We start from the raw sequence: 13,042 nt of genomic DNA, 5'->3' as shown, positions 1-13,042 counted from the left end.
AAACTGTCTGTGGATGTTATTTATTCCCTTAGATCATAGGGAAATGTTACCATGTTTGTTGCTAAAATGTCAAACCTGACAAAACTGCAGAGATAACACGTTACTGAAATCTTCAAAGAATTTATCAAAAAATGTAGAGGAAAAGAATCTATAGTAAGAGTAACAGTTACATGCAGGTATAGTCCATTAGATGGTGCAGAATGACAATTATCACTTACAAATAGTATGCAATATATTATGGTATTCTATAAGATGTAGTCTTCCTGTAATATTACCGTATATTTTATTAGACTCAAGCATAGAACATATATAAAGCTAAATAAATTATGTTTTAGCCGGTCATTTTTCTAACAGAATTTTCTAGTTAAAGGAGTTGTATAGGTTAAAAAAAATAAAAAATAATAATAAATAAAAAAAATAAAAAAATAAAATCTTTGGGTGTCAGATACTGAAGAATGATGTTTCACATGTCAGCCTTAGTAAAATGTCTGCTGGTGAAAGTATAGTGCCCTGGAGCAGAGGTACTTTGAAGTCTAGACGTTTGTGGACATTTGCCTGTTTCCATTATGCAAAATCATAAACTTCTTACTTTATTTTACTTCAAAGGGTTAACGTGCACTGTTCAATACTGTGTAACTACATTTTATATGTTGTGATATATATCCTGTTCATTTGCACTGTATTTGCAAGTCTCTGTTGAAAGGGTTGATGAACACTGAGAGACTTCTGGGACTTTCTGACTTTCTAGCTAATAATGAGAAGCTGGTAATTTTGTAGAGTTTAAAGGGATTCTATCACCTCGTTTTAGCTTGTAGAGCTGCGGACATGCACGGCTAGATCGCCGCTAGCATGTCCGTAATATACCTGTCCCATAGCGAAGAAGCCCTTTGCCAGTCTGCTGGCATCATACTCGGGGAAGGAACTGCGCTTGCGCATCGCGAGATTATGGCAATCTAACTGTGAAGAAAGGAGGCGATTCGGAGGACGCAGACGGTGCTGGGCTCCTTCCCAGGGGCGCGTGGCTGGGCACAAAGAAGGTTAGTACAGCACCTTGGGCACATTACCAGGCTCATTTACATATATATATAAAATTATTTTTTAAACACAATAGGACACCGCTTTATGGGACAGGTATATTGTGGACACGCTAGCGGCAATCTACCCGTGCATGTCCGCAGCTCTATAAACTAAAATGAGGTGACAGAATCCATTTAAGGCCCCATGCACACTGCCGTTGTTCACGGCCGTGTGCGGGCTGTGGAACCGCGGCCTGGATCCCTTCCTGTGAGCTGCAGCGCACGGCGTCACTGGTTGCTATGACTCCGTGCGCCCCCTGCTGCCGGCACAGTACAGTAATACACTGGTATAGATCATACCAGTGTAGTACTGTATTGCGGCGGCAGCAGGGAGCGCACGGCGTCATAGCAACCAGTGACGCCGTGCGCTCCAGCTCACAGGAAGGGATCCAGGCCGCGGTTCCACGGCCCGCACACGGCCGTGAACAACGGCCGTGTGCATGGGGCCTTAAGCAGAGCATGTTTTGGAGGGAAAAATGCAAACTTTTTTTTATCACCAAAACCAGACAGTCTGACCTTTTTGAATGTCTGCCTTAGCTCTGTTATGTCTGAAAACCTGTTTGTGTCTGAAAAAATCACTGTGTCATTGCCACTGAGTATCATTGAAGCTCTAATGTAAGTCTATGACAGATGGAAGTTGAAACATTGTAACTGGTTGTGCTGGGTTTCTCACTCCACCCCTTCCACTAGAAGGGTCTAGTTCAGCCAGATACTGTATATATGGACAACGGTCCGAACCCCTAGTGTTCTGCAGTTAGGGACCAGTGTTTGTAGGGGAAGACTTTGCCAGTCTGCATGAGTGACCAGCAGAAGACTCTGAGATGGAGATACTCAGCCACAGACCATGGATCACTAGCAACGCGGACTACTGAGCTACAGACCGTGGGCCTCAAGCTTTTTGCCAGGGTACCAGCCTTCTGAGAGAGGGACAGCTAGCTTTGGTCTTTCCTCAGCATCAAACCATTCTCCCAGGGAGAAGACTGGAGAAGCTAGCCCTTTGCCTCGTCTGTATAGTTTTGCACTGAATTCCTCCAGTAAAGAAGTACAGTTAATTACAGACCCTGACTCTCTGGACTTATTTCCCATTAGGGTGCACCACGCCTTACCATCCGTTCCAGAGTACTTGGTGTCCGGGGAACCCAACATAGCATTGGGCCAAACTCAGTCACTGCAAAAGATGTGATCAATAAATTTGTCACATCTGTGCGTTCCATGCATCAGAAACTGAAATTTTAATCCACGTAGGAGCTGGCTTGGGTCTCATTTGTGATTTATGGTATTAAACATATTGGGCCAGATTTATCATTACACTTACATCTTACTCCACTTTTACATATGTTTGGCTAAGTAAGATTTATTAATGGTCCTTTAATACTGTGATAAATGTGGTTTGACGGTAGCAGTTTATCCTTCAGTAAGCAGCTTAACAAAAGTCGCACGTCTTTACGAAAAAGTCGCATGTTCTATTAAAAAGTCGCATAAGATAAGCATGATCCTCACTGGAGTGAAATTGCACTTTTTTAAATTGTTGCAATTGTAAATCTGTCTGGAGATTAATTTACATAAGAAAACACGCCCACTTTCAGAAAACTGGTGAGCATAGTGCAGAGCCAATAAAAGTCGCAAATTTTTGTGCAGTTTAAGCGATTGCGCAAACATTTGTGACACTTTTTTCACTCCATTATTTTGACTTGAGCTAATGATAAATCTGGCCCATTGTGTTCTGGTCCTGGGTGACCTCATATGTTCTGCTAAGCCCCACCTATTTTTTTTTTTTTTTAAGTGTTGAGTGTGTCAAAAACAGTCACTATTTTTGTGCAAAATGCCACATTTGCAGCACTTTAAAAAAATAAAATAAAAAATTAATAAAAGCCATTGTAAATGACCCAATTATCTATTACCTTTTGAATAAATTCAATAAATGGATGACTTGTGGTCACCTGTACAGGACCCTCGTCTATTAGCTAGAGCAAAAAGCACCTACAAAGAGAATCTCTCACTCTGAGAGATCCATTACCCCTTACTTTCTTTGGCATCCGTGCAATGCAGTAATTTCCGCTGAAAGTAAATTGAAAACTTACATCTAGTTTTCCCAAGAGGTCATAGCTGATCATTCAGCTTATTTTCAAATAAAGTCTTCTAACAAAAAAACATTGCCAAAAAATGGACATCTTTTAAATATCTATTACTATTTAAGGAGAAAATCTGTGCACCATGTTAGGCCTCTTTCACACTAGCATTTTGGCTTTCCGTTTGTGAGATCCGTTCAGGGCTCTCACAAGTGGTCCAAAACGGATCAGTTTTGCCCTAATGCAGTCTGAATGGAAAAGGATCTGCTCAGAATGCATCAGTTTGCCTCCGTTCAGTCACCATTCCACTCTGGAGGCGGACACCAAAACTCTGCCTACAGAGTTTTGCTGTTCTGGCACACAATGTAAGTCAATGGCGATGGATTTGTTTTCTCTGACACCATCTGGCACAATAGAAAACTGATCCGTCCACCCATTGACTTTCAATGGTGTTCAAGACGAATCCGTCATGGCTATAGAAGACATAATGCAACTGGATCCGTTCATGACTGATGCATGCGGTTGTATTATTGTAATGGAAGCGTTTTTGACGGATCCGCAAAAAAACACTAGTGTGAAAGTAGCCTAAGCCAGTAGACCGAGAAGATAAAAACTGAGAGTCTTCAGTCAATGTGGACCATAAGGAAATTGTCACACTGATAGTAATTATTTCTACTCTTAAATTTAGGATGTGATGTGTTTTCTCTGCAGATCGAAGAATTCAGGCGACTGAGGATTCATGTAAAAGGAGCAGATCTTGATGATGAAAGTGATGGCATTCTGGCTGATAATTTCAGACCAACCCAGCCTCTCAGTGACAGGATTATACGAGCAGCCTTTCAGTAAACAACGTCTGAAGACTTATTTGCAAGTGGGTTCATTAACACTGGTTGTAGTTGAGAATATGGAATCCAGTGGTGTTCTTGTTGGGAAACCTGGGACACCCAGCTGCAGGCTAGCATAGCATACTCATACTTATTGTCTTATAATGTCATTATCATGTCTTATCTCATAATGAATGTTTTATATAATCATATCTAATTATATTAAAATTAAAGGTGTTATCCAACCCCTATAATGACCCCCAAAATGCCCAGTAGCCTCATACAGGTTATACTTACCTGCTCCCCGACACCCACATCACTCCTGATGCCGGCACAGCCGCTGCTGCATCTCCCCGTCGTGTGGATCAAAAAATCTGGTGCCAGGATGGGGGGAGGGACAGCCAGGGGGCAAGCTCCCAAAAATAAATTAAAATATAATATGTCCCCCAAGAGGTCATTAAAATACCTCTGGAGAACACTGACTTTGTTCACTGTTTCCACTGTAACTGGGGCATCCACAGGAGCCCCAGTTACAGGGAAAAACAGCCCCCTGTAAGGGCATCACACACAAGCAGAGACTATCAGGATCTCCTTAGACCCTGTAGCTCTGCTCCTGCCCCAGACACCCCCGGTGGTCACTAACAGGGGAAGCAGCTCAGCCACTTCCTGCTCTCGCCCCCTGCGCTCGGGTAACCCTCTCCTGTCAACACAGGAGAAGGCAGAAGCGGTAATAAACTGCTCCAGTCTTCTCCTCAGGGTCCCCGTTGTGTCTGTCAGCTGGGACCTGACCTGCTCCTGCTAGATTGCAGGAGCTTTAATCCCAGCGCTGATGGGATTAAAGCGCTGCCTGAACATTATTCACAGGCACAATATATAATTAGAAAGACACCTGTAATACAAGTAGAAATATGTATATTAGCTTTCTGAGCCGCGCTATTCACCACACAGTAGACACGGAAATATAGCATCCAAATTCGGCGTATTCTCAGCAACCTCATCACAGATTCCAACCGGTAGTCTCCAGTCACCAAGGCACCCTTATATAAAGATAAAACATATTGTGCAATACCCCAAGTGTATCGGAAAAAACACTTTTATTGTACTCACAAACGCAGGATTGTATTCAGCATATCAAATGCAGATAAAACGCCCGACCCGGGTTTCGCCTCTTACTTCCACAGGGGCTCCTAACAAAAAAAGCACCAGAGGCAATTTTATACCTGTGTGCTTAATCACATGATGTCAGTCTATCTACTACTTCCCTCGGTCAAAGGTCACATAATCCAACATATTATAAAATCTTGTAAATAACTCAATATGTTCAAACAAGCTATGATAAAAACAAGTCATATGAAAAATATAATAATCTCTCCATTGCATTAATCAAATTGTCCATACATAAAAATATTTCATGGCTAAAAATGACTAAAAAGAATAGGCCCACATTTGTTTAATACCCACTATCAATTGAATAAAATTAACATAAAATGAGGTCCCAATCTATTTTTTATATACCGAAAATCCTCTTCTATCTCCGATATTGAAGGAGAGCAGCCACAGTGTTACCGCACACCTTCTAAACTACTAGTCTACCGTAATCATCCAAAGTGCTGCCCATACTCTAACTCCTATTACACAGAACCATATAGGGGGGGACGGAAAACTGACTAGCTGCTTTGTCTATGCTTTTAAGATCAGGGAGACAAGTGGTAAGTGAATATCGTGCGAATCCTAGTATCTATTCATTCTCTCTTGTTATACATCCTTAATTCGGGTATCTAAAAATTAATACATACTAACTGATTTGATGTCCCATTCTATATTCATACCGGACGTCTGCAGGGTACCCATTTCATATATCCATTGTGCCTCTTTTTTATTTATTTATTTGCTTCACAGGGTCCCCTCCTCCTCCAATGTTTTTGGACATATTCGACTCCATAAAACCTCAAACCCCTTGGATTTTTTCCATGGTGTTTTTTTAAAATGAGCGGATACACTATGCGTTTCTAATCCTTTCCTTATGTTCCTTACATGCTCAGCTATTCTAGTTTTTAACTTTCTCAGCGTTCTTCCTACATATTGGAGTTTACAAGGACATTCTAGTACATAAATCACTGCTATCGATTCGCACTATATATTTCCTTTTGTATTATAATCTTTTTGCTTATTCGTGGATCTAACATTCTCCTTACTAATCATTTTCTTGTCCACCACCGACTGTTTTTTGCAACCGATACAGAAACCGCACCATGTGAATGCGTTTCTAGTACATTTCCGGGGATTGTTTGTTTTTAAAAAAACTTTGGACCACTTTATTTCTTATAAATAAATAGGGGTCTCTTTGGAATTATCTTTCCCAAAACTGCATCATTTTTTTAAATGTTCCAGTTTTTTGGGATGACTTTTTTTTATACTCTGGCACAGGGCAGAATACGTGGTGATAGAGGCAAATTTAAAACTATCCTCCTTGTTTTTTGTTATTTCTTTCTCTGGTTTTCTTTCTTTATTCTTTATCTCTCCGACATCTTGTTTTAACCTCTCTAAGGTATCTTCCTTGTACCCTTTTTCTTTAAACCGGTGTAAAATATATTACTCTGTTCATTATAATCTTTAATATCAGTACAATTTCTTTTAATTCTTTGTAACTGGCCTTTAGGGATATTGTTTATCCATGGACCGTAATGGCAGCTGGTAACATCTATATAGCCATTGCGGTCCGTAGGTTTAAAATAAGTCTTTGTTACAATTTTATCCTGATTAATCATGATTTCTAAATATAGAAATTCCACTTTCTGACTGCTAATTTTCTCTGTAAGTACAATGTTCCAGGTATTGTTGTTTAAATATACCAAGAACTCCTTTAATGTGGACACATCACCTTGCCATATACAAATGCAATCGTCGATGTATCTTTTCCACAAAATTAGACCTCCTGCATTGCTCATAAGACATGGATCTATAAAAGTATGCTCCCAATAGGCCATAAAAATATTTGTGAAACTGGGTGCGAATTTCGCACCCCCATCGCCTCGCCCGATGTTTGAAGGTAAAAGGAGTCATCACATCAAAAATAATTGGGTGTTAGACAATATTCTATACAATCCAATAAAAAAGTTTTTTGTTGTTCATGTATTTCTGTGTCCTGATCCATGTAAAATTTCACTCCCTTCAACACAGTCTCATTGGGTATAATAGTGTACAGGGATGTCACATCTGCAGTCATAAGTAAAGTATCTTTTGTCATCGGTTTAACATTTTTTAAAATTTCTAAAATATGGCCTGTATCTTTCAAATATGATGGCATAATTGGAAGATCTCTATTTACTCGGAGACTCTACTTGTAATCGAACCGATCCCAGAAACTATAGATCTCCCAGGGGGATTTTTGGGATCCTTATGTACCTTCGGTAGGTAATATATAGTTGGAGTGATGGGATGGGGATTATTTAAGTACTCATATTCCTTTTTATTTAATATTCCTTGTATTAATCCCCTATCAAGTATTGTTTTCAGATCTTTTTTATATTTTAGCACTGGATTTCCCTTAAATTTTTTATATGTGCCTTGATCATTCAGAATTCTTTGCATTTCGCTCTCATATTTCTCCTTATCTAAAATCATGATCCCTCCCTGTTTGTCGGCAGGTTTTATTACTATTTTAGGATTATCATTCAAATTTTTTATAGCCTCTTTTTCACTTAGTCAAATTTATATTTCATTTTTGCCTTTTTTCCTTGCTCCATATCTTCTAGACCCTTTAGAACTCCTTTTTTTAATGCCTCTATGCATTCGTTCCCTTTATTTTCTGGATAAAAAGTCGATTCATTTCTCAAACTTGTATAGCCCCGGTTACTTTCTGGTAAAGCTTTCTCTATTGGATTACTTATGATGTATTTTTGTATATTTAATTTCCTAATAAAACGGTGAATATCAAGATAAGTATTAAAATGATTCCCCTTATATGTTGGTGCAAATTTAAGACCTTTATTTAGCACTAAAATTTCTTCCTCTTTTAATGTGTGGGAGCTGAGGTTATAAATACCTATTGCTTCTCCTGACCCTTTTTCACTTGTGGACTTATTTTTTATTTTCCCCCCTCTTCTTCCTCTATACACCTTCTTTTTTTTCCTGGTGTTTCCATTATTGGTCCCTCCTTTTCTTGCACTATGGTATTTGTCGTTTCCCCCCCCCCCCCCCCCCCCCGATTAATTTGTGGGGGAAATTTTCTTTATGTTGACTTCCTTACCACTGTCTTCCCTACCACTTAATTATCTTAATTCTTTCTCCCTTCTATTATCCTGTGTGTTTAACCATTCCTTCTCTGGTGTAAATTGTTCTCCATATCGGTTTCCTCCTCTACCATAGTTCTTTGGACCTCTATAATATCCACTCTGGTAGTATTGGTTCCTATTGTTATACCTTGGATTATGGTCTGCATATACGGAATATCTCCTATAGTTGTTGTAGTATTGCCTAGGTCTTTGGTTATAGGGGACATATTGCGGGTAACCCCCCCCCCCTTCTGGTCCGTTATATCTCCGGTATTGAGGGGAATTAGACCTATAGGAGGGTGGTTCCCTGTATACCCTTCTCCCCCCTTGTTGTTGCTATTGGGGATCATATTTTTTAGGATATCTAATGTTTCCCTCTTTTTCTTGTGTATTATATCCGGATCTCCCTGTATTGGGAAAGTTATCTGTGACTTTATTTATTTCTTGAACCGTGTCATCGGCAGTTGATTTTCCATCCCTCAGTCATATAATTTGTTATTTTTATAATCCTCCAAAACTTTCAAATATTTTAGTTTTTTCTTTTTTTCCTCCTGTTCTACTTTATTATTTCTTTCTGACATTTCTGGGATAACTGACGGTATTCACCTAATTCTTTGAACAGCTCCAATTTTTCTTTAATATCCTCAATTTTTTTACATAGCAAAGTCAGTTTATTTTTCCTTTGTTCTATAATGAATCTCATTGCATTGATGCCACATGAGTTCACAAAATACTCCCAATAAGCCAGCTCCTCCTCGTTATCTGTATTAAATGGGAGCTGCCATCTAAGACCCTCTGGAATGTTTTCCTCTACCACATATTGCTCTAAAGAGATCACATCCCAGATAGTTCTAATTTATTTTACCATGAGAGTCTCCAATTCAGTGAACACAACATCGATATCATTCATCTGATGGGTTTTCCTGTTTTTCACAGAAAACTTTCTGCACATTTAATTGCATATTTTCTCTAAATGTAAAAATGTCCATTGCCATGAATACACACTCTAGGACCTATAAACACAAAAAAACTATATAAAATTGATGGGTTTTTTTTTCCCCTAGTTGCAGTCCTGAATTAAGGAGTAAGTCCTATTTTCCTCCAAGTTTCAATGAGAAAATAGATAAGGTTCAGGTCCGCGCTATTCACCACATCGTAGACACGTGAACATAGAAATATAGCATCCAAATTCGGCGTATTCTCAGCAACCTTGTCACAGATTCCAACCGGTAGTCTCCAGTCACCAAGGCACCCTTATATAAAGATAAAACATATTGGAATACTCCTTAATTCAGGACTGCAGCTAGGGGGAAAAAAAAACTTGACTACACACATCAATTTTATATTAGCTTTCTGAGCATATCTCAATGTAATAAAGCTATAGTACAGTTGTGGCCAAAAGTTTTGAGAATGACACAAATATTAGTTTTCACAAAGTTTGCTGCTAAACTGCTTTTAGATCTTTGTTTCAGTTGTTTCTGTGAAATAGTGAAATATAATTACACGCACTTCATACGTTTTCATTTGCAGTATTGGCCCTTCTTTTTCAGCACCTCTGCAATTCGACTGGGCATGCTCTCAATTAACTTCTGGGCCAATTTCTGACTGATAGCAACCCATTCTTTCATGATCACTTCTTGGAGTTTGTCAGAATTAGTGGGTTTTTATTTGTCCACCTGCCTCTTGAGGATTGACCACAAGTTCTCAATAGGATTAAGATCTGAGGAGTTTCCAGGCCATGGACCCAAAATGTCAACGTTTTGGTCCCCGAGCCACTTAGTTATCACTTTTTCCTTATGGCACGGTGCTCCATCGTGCTGGAAAAGGCATTGTTCTTCACCAAACTGTTGTTGGATTGTTGGAAGAAGTTGCCATTGGAGGGTGTTTTGGTCCCATTCTTTATTTATGGCTGTGTTTTGGGGCAAAATTGTGATTGAGCCCACTCCCTTGGATGAGAAGCAACCCCACACATGAATGGTCTCAGGATGCTTTACTGTTGGCATGACACAGGACTGATGGTAGCGCTCACCTTTTCTTCTCCGGACAAGCCTTTTTCCTAATGCCCCAAACAATCGGAATGAGGCTTCATCGGAGAATATGACTTTGCCCCAGTCCTCAGTAGTCCATTCACCATATTTTCTGCAGAAGATCAATCTGTCCCTGATGTTTCTTTTGGAGAGAAGTGGCTTCTTTGCTGCCCTTCTTGACACCAGGCCATCTTCCAAAAGTCTTCACCTCACTGTGCGTGCAGATGTGCTCGCACCTGCCTGCTGCCATTCCTGAGCAAGTTTTGCACTGGTGGCACTCCGATCCTGCAGCTGAATCCTCTTTAGGAGACGATCCTGGCGGTTGCTGGACTTTCTTGGACGCCCTAAAGCCTTTTTAACAAGAATTGAACCTCTTTCCTTGAAGTTCTTGATGATCCTATAAATTGTTGATTGAGGTGCAATTTTAGTAGCCACAATATCCTTGCCTGTGAAGCTATTTTTATGCAACGCAATGATGGCTGCACGCGTTTCTTTGCAGGTCACCATGGTAAACAATGGAAGAACAGTGATTTCAAGCATCACCCTCCTTTTAACAGGTCAAGTCTGCCATTTTAACCCAATCAGCCTGACATAATGATCTCCAGCCTTGTGCTCGTCAACATTCTCAAATGAGTTAACAAATGATTACTGAAATGATCTTGGCAGGTCCTTTAATGACAGCAATGAAAGTTTTTTTGGGGATTAAGTTAATTTTCATGGCAAAGAAGGACTATGCAATTCATCTGATCACTCTTCATAACATTCTGGAGTATATGCAAATTGGAGTATATGCAAAACTTAAGCAGCAACTTTTCCAATTTCCAATATTTATGTAATTCTCAAAACTTTTGGCCACGACTGTACTGTACTGTACATGGTGTATATGATAGGTACATGCTAGGAGACAGCTCTAGGACAAAGTTCTGCCCTCAGTATGCTGATGTATAGTTCTGTCAATTAAATGTAGGGGGTAGATGGCCTTGCGGTTCGCCCGGCAGTCGTTTCACAGCGAACTTTGCACGTTTGCAATTCGCCGAACATATGGTGATGTCCGCCGGCGCCATATTCTTTTGCATTGAACTTTGACCCATGACACACACATCAGGTGGGACAGGAAAGCCAATTGAGACGTTTCAGCACATGGACACACCGCCACCCTATAACAGAACCCAATCTGGCAGCCATTTTACATTTGTGTTTTGCCAGTGTAGGGAGAGTTTGTTTTGTGGAACAGTGACAGACTGTTGGGGGACACCAAATGCTAGCTAATAGTCCCTTTAAGGACTGGTATAGGTTTGCTATCGATAGGTGTGATATACTTAGGGTTATGATATACTTTCTAACATAGAAAGTATATTATAGTGCATTTGTATTGTGCAGCAGTTGTATGCAGTTATGCTGTGATACCGCAGGTATATATAGGGACAAGTGCTATTGGAACAACTATTTGCAATGGGTGTGATATAAAAAATGATTGAAAGGTGCAATATACCTGCTTCCACAAAATACTGATTGAGGGGTGCGATATACCTGCTTCCACAAAATACAGATTAAGGGGTTTGATATACCTGCTTCCACAAAATACAGATTGAGGGGTGCGATATACCTGCTTCCACCAAATATTGATTAAGGGGTTCTATATACCTGCTTCCACAAAATACTGATTAAGGGGTTTGATATACCTGCTTCCATAAAATACTGATTAAGGGGTTTGATATACCTGCTTCCACAAAATACTGATTAAGGCCTGTGATACACCTGCTTCCACAAAATTCTGATTGAGGGGTGTGATATGCCTGCTTCCAGAGGTCTGTGATATACCTGCTTCCACAAATACTGCTCTTCTCTAGGGACTTTGGCACAGGAAGAGGCAGGCCGTTCTACAGGGGTGGTAGGGGTAGGCAGGTGCACCAGGCCGCAGCCTAAGTGGGAAGTTGGAGAAGGCGCGTTTGATTACGTCAAAGGACGCAAACAGAGTTGGTTGAGTGGCTAACTCAGCCTTCCGCTTCTGCACCCTCCTCATTCTATGCTGTGTGCACCCCCAAAGACAGCACCACCACCACCTGAGACCCTCCACTCGAGTCAGAGGAATTATTTTCCCATCCATTTCCAGACCTTACCAATGCGCAGCCATTCTTGGCATTGGATGAGTAAGAGGAGGTAGCAACAGCCGCCACCCAGCGGTCTGACGACAGTACCCAGATCAGCCCGGAACTGCTAGCCCGCCAACTAGTGTCATATAAATTGGTGGACTCTGATGCCTTTAGAAATTTTGTGGCCATTGGCACACCGCAATGGGAGGTCCCCGGAAGGAAATATTTCTATATATAACTTTTACTGCCCACTGGGTGAACCTTCTGACGGACATCAAGCATGTAACCCGTAGCACCCGTGTTGATTTGGTGTTACCGCCACAGATTGCATGTAGGCCTGCCTCCTCTTCTCCTCCTCCTACTCCATCCTCTGTCTCCTCTACGGCTGATTCTTCCTTTTCCACTGCTACCGCCTCTTCTGCTGCACTCCCCAAGCTCCCCAGAACCTATTTGACGTGCCAGGTGAGACGTTGCCATGCTGTGCTGCGGCTGTTGTGCCTGGAAGCCAAGAGCCACACCGGTCCTGCACTGCTTTCAGCTCTGACGTCACAGGCTCAATTTGACAGTTGGTAAAGTGGTGTGCGACAACGATGCCAATCTGCTGAGCGAGCTGAAACAGGGCAAAATTACACAAGTGCCATGCATGGCACACATCCTGAACTTAGTCGTGCAGCAATAC

At 40.8% G+C, this 13,042-nt stretch overlaps 1 protein-coding gene across 1 annotated transcript in view; it reads left to right on the top strand.

Annotated features, from left to right (window-relative positions):
- CA8 (carbonic anhydrase 8) overlaps positions 1-13,042 on the top strand; it is a 195,852-nt gene that overhangs the window by 169,441 nt on the left and 13,369 nt on the right. Inside the window, exon 8 of the mRNA XM_044293978.1 lies at positions 3,857-4,016. Within this exon, the coding sequence (XP_044149913.1) occupies positions 3,857-3,991 (135 nt within the window). The 3' untranslated portion in view covers positions 3,992-4,016. The remainder of the gene's footprint in view (positions 1-3,856; positions 4,017-13,042) is intronic.

The sequence above is a fragment of the Bufo gargarizans genome, chromosome 5 (genome assembly GCF_014858855.1).
Source record: "Bufo gargarizans isolate SCDJY-AF-19 chromosome 5, ASM1485885v1, whole genome shotgun sequence".
Lineage (NCBI taxonomy): Eukaryota > Metazoa > Chordata > Amphibia > Anura > Bufonidae > Bufo > Bufo gargarizans.
Note: the sequence above shows the minus strand (reverse complement) of the source record. Positions and strands in the feature narration are given on the sequence as shown.